This window comes from Salvia splendens, chromosome 11 (genome assembly GCF_004379255.2).
Source record: "Salvia splendens isolate huo1 chromosome 11, SspV2, whole genome shotgun sequence".
NCBI classification, from domain to species: Eukaryota; Viridiplantae; Streptophyta; class Magnoliopsida; order Lamiales; family Lamiaceae; genus Salvia; species Salvia splendens.
Genome location: NC_056042.1, coordinates 33,236,288 through 33,251,538, shown reverse-complemented (window position 1 = coordinate 33,251,538; position 15,251 = coordinate 33,236,288). Strand labels below are relative to the sequence as shown.

Below are 15,251 nucleotides of genomic sequence, written 5' to 3'. Positions count from 1 at the left end.
TCATTTTTATTTTTATCTTCTTCTATATTCATTTTTCTTATTTTCTCTTTCCTTCTCACATTTTTATGCTAATTGCGGCTCATGTGGTCTCCCAACTAAAAAGAAGAATGTAAAACAATTAAATTATTGAAATGTTCAAATCAAGATTAAAAAATTAGTAAATAAAAAATTCTAACCCAATTCATGGGAGGAAGATTAAATCCACTGCTACTGCAAAAAAAATGTGATCAAAACAGCAAATTCACAATATAAACTACTCCTATGCTAAAAGCATAGTTGCTTGCACTGTGATAAAGAAGTACCATGAGGGCAGTTAGGGCACTTGAAGTTCCGGGTACCGGCCTTCGACATTTTATCGATCGACTGCTGGCACAGGACGTGGCCACACGGCAGCAGCATAGGCGGATTCTCTGCGCTGCATTGGTCCCGGCTAACGGGACAGACAAAGATTGGATGAAAATTGAACTCCCTCCCCAGCTCTAGAGGCACCGGGAGCTGATTCATCGCCTCCCACTCCTGCTTATTCGCTGCCATCACGTTCGCCAGCTTCAGCAGAGTCGGCAGCCCTTCCATCCCAGCAGCTAGCGCGACGGTCAGAGGGTCCCTGATCGACCGCCCTGCGAAGCTGCAAAAGGCCCGCGTCACATCCTCCGCGAAACTCAGCCAGTTGCTAGGATCCGCCAGGTCAGCATAGGGGGACCTGTCGAGCCTCTCTTCCCACAGCACGCTGCAAAGGAGCCTTTGTATCGCGTTCATGTGACGAGAAGCCAGAGGAGCGAGATAAGTTCTGGCGTATTTAAGCGCGGCAGATCTTCCCTTGCCTTGCAAAAGGTCCACAAACTGCAGTTTGTGGAGTTTTAGCTCCAAATCCGAACCGGACTCGCGCAGTCTCTCTTGGTTCACAGAGATCCACTTTGAAGCTGGCCCGAGATCTCTTGACTTCAGAGCCTCCAGTATTTCATGAATCTCTTGATATTGTAATCTGAGTGAAATAGCTTCATCTTCCCCTGCTTCTTTAACCAAGCAGTCGACGATGTCAAATAGGGCTTCAGAGTAGAAGTGACGAATAATTATCTGGTTAATCATATGGCTGTCGAAATCAGCATCTACGCACGCCATGGATATGTCCGGATGCAGCACTTTCTCAAGCACCTTCTGATACCTGGTGAGCTCCGTATGAAGCTCTTGCAGCGGTCCCTCTAAATGAGTTTGTGAACCGACAACGTGAAGCTTGGCTTTCAGTTCAGCAAGAACTGTCTTCTGATCAACGTCTGCAACGATGGAATCACTACTTGACTGTATTCTTGACAGTGCCTGTTCGATTTCATAGACAACTTGGATGATTATTTCTTGGGATTTCGAAGACGACAGCTTTCGTCTCTTTGCAACCCTCTCGAATGAATCTTGTACAGCAATCAGCTCCATGTTTCACTAGTTCAGAAAACAACCCAACACAGGCAATATTTCAATACATCAAATGCAAAAAGAGCTGAAAATTGTACAGAGTCAACAAGAATCATGAACAATTTCCAAAAGCTGTCATTTCAGTCGCCCTAACTGTAACTGGGAATCATAACAAAAACACAAGATCTGGCTAATCAGCATCTGCTCAAAAGAAGGCCGTAGTCGCCCTTTTCTCGGATCACTATTTAAACCTAAACTGGAGTTCTCTGCTAAAAAACCGTTGAGCATCAAATGTAATGTTTTCTCTATACAAAAGGAAATTCATTCTTTACCACCTCAATCTATAGCAACTTTGGTACTTTGCCATCTAATTTCTTCGTTCTTCTAGTAAGTGTTCATATGGAAAACGTCAAAAAGAGGCATAATTAAGACTATTAAACATGGTTCTTGCCTTCTTGTCCAAAAAACTAGACAGCAACAACGGATGCATGAGTTGTAACTGAGAATAGAAACAACCTATTTGACACGAAGCGATATACTTAGTACTTTCTAATTCCATAGCGCATCTGAAAGTTATCAATTCAGTAAGTTGCAGTCGATCTTTAAACTCGGGTGTATAGCTAAACAACAAAATTGGAAGATCAGATGCACCAATTCACGAAAGAGCTACAATCCAACAACGAATGCGTGAAACGAAGACGGATTCATCCAATCAAGAGTTTCACACATAGTAGATAGCATAAGGAAACTCTATCAAGATAACATCATGAGAACTCATCTAAAATCCATTTCACAACAACAACAACATGAAACATTTTCACCACACAGTACAATACTAATAAAATGGATCACACTATCAACTAAAACTTCTTCAAGTCAAGTGCTTTTCTTTTCGCTCACATAATGTACCAATTTCACATTAAAACCGTGATACACATCAGTAGGTGTATATCTATGTGAATAGAATATAGCCACAACTCCCCAAAACTAGGTTTTTGCACACATCATCAATGGATTTTACAATGTTCTCAATTCAAAATCCCAACAGAATCAATTTGATCAGCAGCAATACCAAATAACCAACGTAAAAGAAAATATTCAACAGCATTGGGTACAATTAACAAAAGCATGAAAACAATTTGATCTTATCGAGGAATTCATTGCCACTTGATAAAGAGCGACAAAGAAAATCGAGAATTTAATAGCGAGATTAAAGAAAATACAAAGGATTTCAACAAATTGTGTACCTAAACCGATGAATAGATTGGAGTTTTTTCTTGTTTGCTGATTGCGAAATTATGCAGTGGAAGCAGCTGCGGTTGCGTAACATGTGAAGAAATAAAAGAGAGATCAAGAGTGGTGGAAAAAAGAAACTGACTCAGTTTTCTATTTCTGTTTTTCCAGATTAGTTTTCACTAATAATGAAATTATTTGTTGGTTATCTATGATATTTTTGAATAGGTAAATGATCAAAAAATTCATCACAACAAATTCTCATCTATTTCACAATTTTTTTAAATGACTAATTATATAATAATTGTAACATTTTTTTAACTATACCATAATCTATGATTTAGGGGAAATTATGTGTGCTTTTGGCACATGAAAAATATCATAGGAACAAAATATTTGGCTAATTAATGAAGTTATTTAATACATTTAGTTGATTACTATGTCTTAAATTTTTACATATGTATACAATACGTTGATAAATTCAAAGACGTAGCATGCTAAAAAATTTTGCTATAAGACATTTGAGAAAAATAGTGCTAGTAGTATCATAGGAGTAGTTATGATATAGTAATTTTTAAAAAAAAATTAAGGGATAAGCTAAAATTTGATTAAATTTAATAATTTTTTTAGCAATTTAAGCTTTTAAATCTAATTAACATAAACTGAGGCATCTAATTCATATACTACATGTTTATTTTAGGTTTGGATAGAGTTTTAATAATTTAATTAACTCGTGTCTTAAATTGAGTTCGACTGACTCTACAATTGATGCTAGTTCTAGAGTCTAGACCATGTTTAAAAAAGGGCTAATTAGCTGTACAATTATTAACTATTTAATTTTGTTTTTCCTACTTCCACCATTTAAAAAAAATCTTTAGCCATTTTAATTCGTCCCTAGCCAAACCAAAATTGACGTGGGATAGGAGATTAGAGAATAGATGAAGTAGTAAATTCAATGATCCGACACATTTTTAATTATTGAAACAATAATATTTTATTTATTCACATCACTTCTCTCACTGTTATTTATTCTTATATCACATTATCAATTTCTGATACCACAAAATTATAGAAATTAAGGAATAGTATTACATAAAGTTTCTAGATTACTGGAAAACTGAAATTTACTAATAATTGATAGATAATCAATTAACTAGCATTTTTTGGTGCAACGTATACAAATTCTTTTTTTAGTTTTAATGAATTTTATGATATTAGTTCAAATGGAAAATTAGAAAATAAAAATGTAAATGAATAGGAGTATTTAAACTGTGAATGCTCTCTCTAATATGACAAAACACTAAAATTGTGGACGGAAAAAATAGTAAATGTCAATAAAAGCATCTTTTCTTTCACTCTCAAGTCTCAATTTCTCTCAAAGACATCATACCTAACGACATAATTTTGGATATAAATTCCTGATTAAAAAAAAAATCAAAAAATGAACCTGAAACCAACTGACTACAACTGAATAAAGATCCCATATGATGGGGTACGTACTAAACAAGCCCAATAGCAGTGACGGCCCATCAGCCCAAAGCCCAAGGAAGAGTATCAGTTCGGCATTACCAAAGAGTTCGGCCCCAGCCTACAGCTCGGTAAAAGCCGACCAATCAAGCTCTACTCTCAGATCGGCAAAAGCTGCTCGGCAATAGTTCAGCAGTTCGGTCTCAGTATTCGACCGAACTGGGAGATAGTGGACTCATGCAGAACCTCCACGACCTCCACTACACGATCTATTTAGTGGTGTCAACTCATGCAGGATCTCATGCAGGATAGCGGACCAAACAAAGAGATAGTGGACCCATGCAGGATCTCATGACCTCCACGACATCCACGACCTAGTTAGTGGTGATGCAAGCCACGATCTTGGATAGTGGACTCATGCAGGATCTCCACCTCCACCACACCCACGATCTATTTAGTGGTGTCAAGCAGTTGTCAACCTGGAAGCCACGATCTGGGTTCACATGTATAAATAGAACTTAGATCAGATAGAAAGAAAGGCTCTCTAGACATCAAATATCATATAGCAAGTCTGTATTTGTAAGCTGTAAATCAGATCAAGCAATACAATCTTGCCCTCCTTTCTTCCCGTGGACGTAGATTTACCTCAGTAAATCGAACCACGTAATTCCTTGTGTCGTGATCTATATTTTTTACCTGCATTTATTACCATCAAAAATTCGCTCAATCATCACTGGCGCCGTCTGTGGGAAACAGAGAACCAAATTTGTGATAAAGCGAATTTTTGACCCTTTTTCCACCCAAAAAAAAAAAAAAAAAAATGCATACCAGATCACGTAACACCCATAATACCGTTCGTGATAACCATGAGGAAGCTAGTCCAGCCCGCAGGTCTGGAAAACAGCCTCGGGAGAAATCTACTTCCAGTTCTCACGGAGAAGGAACAAGCCGCTCAAAGACTCATCGCACCGAGTCTTCCCAGCAGCCCGATTTGAACGAGGCTGTCAAGTTATTTTTGGCCGAGAAGCAGGAAGAGTTCTTAATTTTCCTGCAAAAGGGCCAAAAGCCGGAGACGAAAACGGTGGATTCTCCCTCCTCATCCAGACATGAAAGTCACTACCGCAGTAGTGCCGTGTCTTCCAGGAAGAAGAATCCTCAACCCCGACATGTTCCTGTTCCTCCTCGGTACCGGAATCACAGGAGAACTCCATCTCCTCCATACCGAAGAGATGTCGGGTTCGCCATGTACGGAGCATTGAAGACTCCATTTTCGGACGATATCACCCGAACTCCCTTGCCACAGAACTACCGAACTCCGTCAATGACTTATGACGGGTTAGTGGATCCTCATGACTTCCTGAGACGCTATCAGTATAACATGGCGAACCAGGGTCTCAATGAGGTCCATATGTGCAAGCTGTTTCCCGAGCTGCTTATCGGGAACGCAAGAAGGTGGTTCGATAGCCTCCCCCAAGGCAGCATTAGATCTTACCGAGATCTAATGGATGCTTTCCACAGGAGGTTCTTTCAGAAAGCGGAAGCCCGAATCACTTCGGCTCAGCTGCTTTCTATACGTCAAGGTCGCGACGAAAAGATCAGCGACTTTATGACGAGATTCCACAAGGAATGCCTACAAGTAGATGATCTCAATGATCTACTTGTCATTTCGGCATTCCAAAATGGAATCCTGCCCGGAGCTCTCTACAGAAAGCTCGTGGAATGCAGTCCGCAAACAGCTCAAGAGATGTGGGACATTGCGGACCAGTTCTCCCGTGCCGATGAGGCAGACCGTCGCAAACGGTCTTTAGACAGCTCATCCCGAGGAGACAGGAGGAAGCCCGATCATAGCGATCAGGGACATCCTCGCCGAACTCCTTTTGGCGATCAGGGACATCCTCGCCGAACTCCTTTTGAAAGGATTCAAAGGACTCCGGTGCAAGACCGATTGGGGCCACGTCTCAATCCTGAGAAGCCGCCCGCTCAGTTCGTACCGTTGAACAAGTCGAGAGCGGAAATTTTCGAACTGCATTCCGATATGTTCGAAAAACCAAAGCGGATGACGAAATCGGCCGCGCGTCGACCTCAGGATCAATATTGCTCATTCCATCAAGACCACGGTCACGATACCGAGGAGTGCCGATATTTGGCTGCAGGTATTGATGCTCTTGTGAAAGCAGGGACGTTAAAAAAATACCAAAGCAAGCAGCCGAAAAAGAATAAAAAGCAGAGAGGTGCGAACTGCGCTCCTCAGGATCCGAAAAAGCAACAGGACCCCGAAGACGATGACGAGCTGCAATATGATGGAGTAATCCTGACTATTGATGCTCTCCCTGCCGGGAAGACTAAATCGTCCCTGAAGTCAGAGCGCAGAGGCTTCAATCGAGAGGAGCCAACGCATAAAAGGCTGAAGCAGGACGAAGTGATTACATTTTCAGATGCAGATCCCGTCCCGGCCATCTCTCCTCATCAAGACGCTATTGTCATCCAAGCCGGAGTGGCAAACAAACTGATCCACAGAGTGTTTGTGGATACCGGAGCGTCAGTCAGCATTCTTTTTAAAGAATGTTTCGATAAACTAGAAGTGGATCCAGCTCGGCTCAGTCCGGCTCCACTTCCTCTGAAAAGTTTCGCCCAGGAGGACACCCGCCCTGAAGGTATTATCAGCCTTCCGATCACGGTGGGAAAAGCGCCTACAAGCTCCAGTACGATGATCGAGTTCTTTGTGGTAAAAGCTCGGTCCCCATACAACATCATCTTGGGAAGAGACTGGCTCAACACAGTTCGGGCCGTTTGCTCTACTTATCACCTCACCATCAAGATCCCCACTAAAGGTGGGATAGCGGTCATCCGAGGTGATCAAAAGAGAGCAAAAGAGTGTCTGCAGATTGCGCTTAAAAGTGCCGAGCAATCAGATCGGCATCATCAAGCATAGCAATCACAGCAGCCGGAGTCAGAGGCAAGCGAAATGAACGAAGTCACACCAGAGTCGAACTCAATGACCGTTCAGTTATACGAAGATGATCCATCCAGAACGGTCAAGATCGGTTTCGCGGGAACGCCTCTACTCCGGGAAAAGACCATCCAGCTCCTCAAGGAGTACAAAGATGTCTTTGCATGGTCTCCGTTGGACATGACCGGAGTGCCCCCTGAGGTAATCACTCATCGGTTAAATATTGATCCTTCAGTCCGGCCTATAAAACAGAAGCAAAGACTCTTTGCGGCAGAAAGAAATCAAGTCATCCATGACGAAGTCCGCCAATTACTGAAAGCGGATGTATTATTCGAGGTGAAATATCCTTCTTGGGTGGCCAATCCTGTGATGATCAAGAAAAAAGAAGGAGGATGGCGGATGTGCATAGATTTTACCGATCTAAACAAGCACTGTCCTAAAGATTGCTATCCCCTTCCGAACATAGATAAAAAAGTAGAAGCTTTGATCGGCTTCGAAATTTTCTGTTTTCTTGATTTATACAAAGGCTACCACCAAGTTTTAATGGATGAGAATGATGCTTCAAAAACGGCTTTCATTACTGACTTCGGCATCTTTGCTTATAAAAAGATGCCATTCGGTTTAAAGAATGTCGGAGCCACATATCAAAGGATGGTAGATAAGCTTTTTCGGCATTTGATCGGAAAAGAGGTTGAAGTGTATGTTGACGACATAGTCGTCAAAAGCAGAAGCACTTCGGAGTACGAAGACAACCTCAAATCCACCCTCGACGTGCTCAAAAAAGCCAACCTCAAACTCAATCCCCAAAAATGTACCTTTTTGGTAGATTCGGGAAAGTTTCTGGGTTGTTGGGTTTCAAAGGACGGACTCAAGGCAAATCCCTCAAAAGTTCAAGTTGTTCAGAACATGGCGATGCCGAAGTCCATACATGATGTGCAAAGGCTAACTGGATGTCTAGCCGCACTGAATAGATTCCTTTCCCAAGCAGCCGAAAAGCAACTCCCGTTCTTCAAAGTGTTGAAAAAGGCACCAAAGTTTGAGTGGGGAGCCGAGCAGAAAAAGGCTTTTGACGAGCTCAAAAGTTATTTAGCCGAGCTTCCTATTCTCTCTGCTCCAACAGATGCCGAAGTGATATTCTTATACTTAGCGGCATCAGATCAAACCATTAGCGCGGTGCTTGTACGAGAAGAAGGCCTAAAGCAGCTTCCCATCTACTTTACAAGCCGAGCATTAAGAGGTCCAGAAACAAGGTATCAACCTCTGGAAAAAATTGCTCTGGCATTAGTAAATGCAGCAAGGAGACTGCGGCCATATTTCTATGCTCACAAGGTATGCGTCTTAACCGATCTTCCACTTCGGCAAGTTTTGACTAAGCCTGAAGCATCAGGCAGAATTGCCAAGTGGGCCATAGAGCTGGGAGAACACTCAATAGAATATCTACCTCGGAAAGCCATCAAGGGACAAGCCTTGGCAGATTTTCTTGCAGAGGCAAAGTTCGATCAAGCAATCCCTGTTATTGCCGAACAGAACAATCCTGCCAATGACGAACTAACACAGCCCCAGGAATCCGAAGTAGAACCGCCGGACTGCTGGAGTGGATTCGTAGATGGAGCTTCGAATAAGACGGGAAGTGGAGCTGGTATTCTACTTATCGCTCCCGACGGACACGAGGTAACTTATTCACTTCGGTTCTTATTCCCAACTACTAATAACGAAGCCGAATACGAAGCCCTCCTTGCCGGACTTCAATTAGCGCAAAGTCTATTTGTCAAATCTCTCAAAATCCATTGTGATTCACAAGTCATAGTGAATCACATGCTGGGTACAAGTGAAGCCCGAGATGAGAGGATGAAAAAATACTTGGACAAAGCGCAAAGCATTAGCCGAAGTTTCTCTTATTTTCGGATAATCCGCATTCCCAGAGCGGAAAACAGCCGAGTAGATACTTTAAGTAAGTTGGCCTCATATCCGAGCTCAAAGGTGGAGGAATTGATGCACCGAAGCATTGATGAAGCTGAGGTACATTCAGTAGCCAGCTCGCCGAACTGGATGACGCCGATCTTACAGTATCTAGATCAAGGACAACTGCCCGAGGATAAGAGAGAAGCTCGGAAAATCACATGCCGAGCACTTCAGTACGAACTTCATGGAGGAGTCCTATACAGAAAGTCCTACCTTCAGCCGTTATTGCGATGTGTAGGACCAGAAGAGACGGACTACATCCTTAGAGAAGTTCATGAAGGATCTTGCGGTAGCCACATCGGAGCTAGAGCTTTAGCTAAAAAAGTTCTGAGATGGGGATATTATTGGCCAACTTTGGTACAAGAAGCAGTGCAGCTCGTCAAGACATGTACGAAGTGCCAAATCCATGCAAATATCCCAAGGATGCCGCAGACCGATCTATGTGCTATGCAAAGCCCTTGGCCTTTTATGCAATGGGGCATAGACATAGTAGGACCACTACCACAAGCTCCTCGGCAAATGAAATTCCTTATCGTTGCCGTGGATTACTTCACGAAGTGGGTAGAGGCTGAACCATTAGCTACGATAACGAGCTCGAAGGCATTGGATTTCGTCTGGAAGAACATAGTGTGCCGATTTGGCATACCCCACATCCTCATTTCGGATAATGAGACTCAGTTCACCGACAAGACATTCAAGAATTGGTGCCAAGAGCTGAATATTCAACAGCGGTTCACTTCGGTCTCCCACCCACAAGCAAACGGACAAACGGAGGTAACAAACCGTATCTTGGTGAAAGGGTTAAAAGCTCGGTTAGAACAAGCCAAAGGACAATGGGTAGAAAATCTCCCTCAAGTCCTATGGTCCTACCGAACTACACCCAAAACCTCCAACGGTGAAACTCCGTACAGTCTGGTGTACGGCACTGAAGCCGTGATTCCGGTTGAGATCGGCGTACCCAGTCCCCGAACTCTAAATTTCTCCTCAGAAATGAATGATGACGGACTGAGAGCCGAACTAGATCTGGCCGAAGAAAGAAGAGAATTGGCCTGCATAAAAGCAGCCAAGTACAAGGAGCAAGTAGCCCGGTATTATAACCAAAGGGTGAAAAAGCTGCAATTTCAAGTGGGAGATCTCGTCTTGAGAAACAACGAAGTAAGCCGAGCAGAAAAGCTGGGCAAACTCGAACCCACATGGGAAGGTCCATATCGGGTGTCAGAAGTCCTCGGCAAAGGGTCTTACAAATTGACTCACGTGTCAGGAGAACAAGTACCCCGAACATGGCACATTTCCAACCTCAAGAAGTTCCATTTGTAAGAGACAGTCCGGTCAGTCAGTCTTGTGTCTAGTTCGGTCCTAGAGGTATGTGCTTTCTTTGTTTTTTACTTGTTCTTTGTGCTTGTTTTATAAAAGTTTAAAATCTTGTTCGTCCTTTTTATTTGTCTATGTGCGTTTTGTCTGTCTATGTGCGTGTCGTCTCTTACAAATGTTACTGAGGTATCTTGTTCTTCGAAGGCTGATCCCCTTTTTAGAACATATATAAGCCAACGATTGTGAGTCCAAGCTTCTAAGGAGGATACAAGACCATAATTCAGCTTAAGAAACAAGCAGTTCGTCTGAAACGAACTGCAACAAAGGGAAAGTCCGATCCACGCGATAAAACTCGCCGAATTAGGACAAGGGAAAGTCCGATCCCCAAATTAGGACAAGGGAAAGTCCGATCCGAGCGATAAAACTCGCCAAATTAGGACACAAGCTTAGTCCGGTCAAAGAAATTTACTTCATAAGACCAAAGACGAGTCCGGTCAAAGAAGTTTATTTCATAAGACCGAGGACCAAGTCCGGTCAAAGAAGTTTACTTCATAAGACCAAAGACGAGTCCGGTCAAAGAAGCTTACTTCATAAGACCGAGAACGAGTCCGGTCAAAGAAGTTTACTTCATAAGACCGAGGACGAGCACGATGAAATTTTTTCGCTGAGCTGTAAATACGCAGTGATAGAAGCGAAATGAAAATTTCATTTATTAAATCTTGTTCGGCATATAATTCTGCTGCCCTACGAGAAGGCGTTACGCCATTACAAAGGACTATTCTACTGTCCATGGTTGCTAAAGTTGAGCCATCTATTCACAAAATCCTCGTGAAGCCGAGTTCGGCCATTCCGGGCAGCTGAAGAATAAGCAGGTCGACGAGATGCTCTAATCGACCTACCGCCTCTTCCCTGAGCCCGGGAAGCTCTAGCACCTCGGCGGCGAAGAGTCTCTTCACGAATCATTTGCCGATCTTGCTCACTCATAGTCACCGCTCCTCTGCGAACTTCAGTCCGTCCTCGTCTTGACGTCTCCGGTTGTTCCTGAGTTCGTTGCTGACTTGGAGTAGGGTTTTGAGCAAGTGAATCAGAGGTTTGAGCTGGAGTGCGACCATCTGTTGGCGGGAAATGCCTAAGGAATCTCTCGATTGAGGGACGCCGGGAAAGAATGATGTCGTACCGAGAAGCCCAGCGCCGCAATGATTTCACGACTTGTTGGCAAGCCGAGCTCTCCAGCGCATTGTTCCTCCGGAGTACATGATATTCCTCCCACAGTTCGTCAACTCGTTCCTGAACTTCAGAGATGGTCATTCCCCCGCGCCTGCAGATGAAATCCTCATACGCAGTCCTCTCAGCGACGGCAGTATTCAGCTCGGCCTCCAGATCTTTCTTTTCGGACTCTAAGTCCTTATTGTCGGCCTCCAGCTTCACTAAACAAGCCAAGAGTTCGTCATTCTTCATCTGGTCAGCTATGGCTTTTTTCTCAACTTCGTCTAAAGCGGAAGAGTACAGCCGCTTCCAGTGAAGTACCTCCAGCTCCTTAAGAGTTAAGAATACAAAGCAGCTATGTCAGTTCGGCATTTCAGTTTACTGAGCAGGTAGTAAACCACAACAGGAGTAAAAGAGTGTACGAAAAGCTATACGAAGACACAAGTGTAGAAAGAAGAATTTTTTCATTCATAAGAAAAAAAATTTTTACACAAGGAGGGCTTCAAGGCCATTTTACAAGAAGGAAGAAACTAAACTAAGAGAAGGGAGACGAAATCATACTCCGCCAGCTTCGTCTCCGGCTCCTCGGTGAGGTTCAGCTTCCTTCTCCTTGTCTGCCTCAGCTTCAGCCTCGGCCTCCCTGCTCCCCCCAGCCTGCTCGGTGCCCCCATCACCGATCAGCAGCACCTCTTGCTCGGCCTGCCCGTCTCCGGTCTGCTGATCAAGCTGCTCGGTCTCACCCTCTCCGTGGAAAATTGGAGCGGGTGAAACTGGCCCTAAGGAGGCAAAGATAGCCTCCATATTCTCGTCCCGGTCAGCTCGGCAACTACGAACTCGGTCAGCAGAAAGCAGGACCGAGGACGAAGCAAGCTCCTCAAGGAGCGGCAGACTCTGGAGACGAGCTGCTATCTCTCGGCCGTACAGCGGCAGGACGACTTCAGGCCCCTGCTCGGCATTATCGGTCATCAGTTTCAGCAGATCACCGACAAAGGCCGAAAATTGATTGCTCAGAAAGAGTTTCTCCGCGAAAGCACGGAGAACCTCCCCTTGGGCAACCACGGCGGCAGCATCCCTCCGTTTCGTCTGCTCTCGCTGGATGATGAGCTGGTTTTTGGCAAACTGGGCTTCATCCTGGGCCGAGATCCTAGCAGCTCTGGCCTTCTCAAAGTCTGCCTTAGCCTATTCGGCCTGGTGACGAGCAGCCGCCAACTTCCTCTGCATCTCAGCATAGTCGCTGGACGCTTTAGAGAGTTCGACTGCGACGAGCTTGCTGAGCATGCTATTCCTCTGAAAATGGAAAAAGGAAAGAGTCAACAGAGGGGCCACCAAAAAAACATAGGAAAGAAGCTAAGCCAAAGAATCAAGAAGAGAAGTTACCTCGGCAAAGTCCGTTGGCCATGCAAAAGGCTCACAGACATGCTCCGAAGGGGGCGCCAAGACGATGTCTCTCTCCGGCGCTCTTGGGGGCTTCTGGGTCTTCCCCTTCCCCTTTGCCGAAGTGGATTCCGGCTTTTTTGGATCCGAAGAAGAGGTCTTTTGCCTCTTCGGATTCTTCTCGGCATCAGGCGCCGAGCTGGTAGCCTTCTGTTTCTCCGGCTCCTTAAGCTCGGAGGATTTGCGGCTAATCTTATTTAGCAAGTTCACTGCCAAAAAGCAAGAAAGCAAGGTTAGTTTTCGCCACAAAAGCAGTAAGGCACAAAAAAGAATTCCTCACCCTCAGTCTCTTCGTCCGAAGACGAGGAGTCGAACACGAAGTCGCCCTTGACGAGCTCAGACTCCAGGTACTGCTTCCTAATCATAGGAATCTTATTGAGCTCGCCCTCGAGCTCGTCCAACGGTTCTAACCGAGGATGAGGAATCACGGACTTCGGCCCTCTCCAGGGAAAGCCCGGAGCCGCTGTCCTATTATAAAAAAAGAAGCGATGTTGCCACTTTGGCCACTTGGTTTTGCAGAAGGCCCTAAAAGGCTGTAAAGGGATCAAGTAAAACCAAGATCCTTTTCTCTTAAACTGGAAAAAATTAAGGATTGCCCTCAGAGACAGATCCTTATCTAGCCTACGCAGTTCGGTAGCAAAGGCCGATAAGTGCCTCCAAGAGTTCGGAGTCACCTGACCTAAAGGGAGTTGAAAAAAATCAAGCAGCTCTACAAAGGCAGGGGGAAGAGGGAAACGAAGCCCGCATTCCAAGCAGGCTTCATAAACGGTGGCGTAACCCTCTGGCGGCGAGTCAGCCCTATGAAGGTCGTCGGGAATCGCAACCTTCCCCCCAGGAAAAAAATATTTTTCATGTAGGGATATCACAGTATCCCTACTCAAGATGCTGTGAAAATACTCTACGGTCTTCTCCCCGGATTCTTTCCGGCTAGAAGACCCCTTACCCCCTTTCCTACCGCTACCTGACTCAGAAGAAGAAGAAGAAGACATGGTTCTTACTCTTTGAAAGTCTGAAGAAATTCTGAAGAAATTCTTGAAAGCGGAAGGAAATTTTTACGCAAAAGAGAGAGAATGCAGAAGAAGCAATAGCAAAAGTGTTCAAATGATGAAGAAAGGACGTATTTATCAGATTCGGAGAAGATTTCAAAATCATCGCACCGTTTCGACTCCCACATTTTCAGGATTCAACGGCCGGATTTTACTGTCGCATTTAATGCAGTCACGCGCAAGGCACGTCCCCTGACGTCAGCCTCCCCCGTACCTTTGTCCAGAATGCCGAAGTGACTCGCTTCGCCGAAGTGATTCACTTCGCTTTTTGGGGGGGTAGTGATGGGGTACGTACTAAACAAGCCCAATAGCAGTGACGGCCCATCAGCCCAAAGCCCAAGGAAGAGTATCAGTTCGGCATTACCAAAGAGTTCGGCCCCAGCCTACAGCTCGGTAAAAGCCGACCAATCAAGCTCTACTCTCAGATCGGCAAAAGCTGCTCGGCAATAGTTCAGCAGTTCGGTCTCAGTATTCGACCGAACTGGGAGATAGTGGACTCATGCAGAACCTCCACGACCTCCACTACACGATCTATTTAGTGGTGTCAACTCATGCAGGATCTCATGCAGGATAGCGGACCAAACAAAGAGATAGTGGACCCATGCAGGATCTCATGACCTCCACGACATCCACGACCTAGTTAGTGGTGATGCAAGCCACGATCTTGGATAGTGGACCCATGCAGGATCTCCACGACCTCCACCACACCCACGATCTATTTAGTGGTATGAAGCAGTTGTCAACCTGGAAGCCACGATCTGGGTTCACATGTATAAATAGAACTTAGATCAGATAGAAAGAAAGGCTCTCTAGACATCAAATATCATATAGCAAGTCTGTATTTGTAAGCTGTAAATCAGATCAAGCAATACAATCTTGCCCTCCTTTCTTCCCGTGGACGTAGATTTACCTCAGTAAATCGAACCACGTAATTCCTTGTGTCGTGATCTATATTCATTACCTGCATTTATTACCATCAAAAATTCGTCCAACCATCACCATATATAATGTTTAAATATTGCATAAGCAACAAACAGATACAACAAATTGAGAAGCCTCTCTCTCTATATCTATAGCTTACAAGAAGATGCTTTGAGAAAAATCAAATTCCCATAAGAAATATGCTTACAAGAATTGCATCAACACAAATTAGTGAGAAAAATATGCAGTCATCATGTGTATACAATCAACACAATAAGAAAAGGCTAACCTCTCTCATGCTTATTCTTAATGCTAAG

General features: G+C 44.3%; 1 protein-coding gene across 1 annotated transcript; it reads right to left on the bottom strand.

Annotated features, from left to right (window-relative positions):
* Positions 1–96: 96 nt before the first annotated feature.
* Positions 97–2,792, bottom strand: LOC121754013 (protein RMD5 homolog). Its single transcript, XM_042149337.1, has 2 exons — positions 2,652–2,792; positions 97–1,431 (listed from the first exon to the last, which is right to left on the bottom strand). Exon 2 carries the CDS (start codon positions 1,423–1,425, stop codon positions 265–267), a length of 1,161 nt encoding a protein of 386 aa, XP_042005271.1. The 5' UTR covers positions 1,426–1,431; positions 2,652–2,792; the 3' UTR covers positions 97–264.
* Between the last annotated feature and the right edge of the window lie 12,459 nt (positions 2,793–15,251).

Coding starts and splice junctions, on each gene's coding strand:
- LOC121754013 (XM_042149337.1), bottom strand. CDS start 1,425: ATGGAGCTGATTGCTGTACAAGATTCATTCGAGAGGGTTGCAAAGAGA.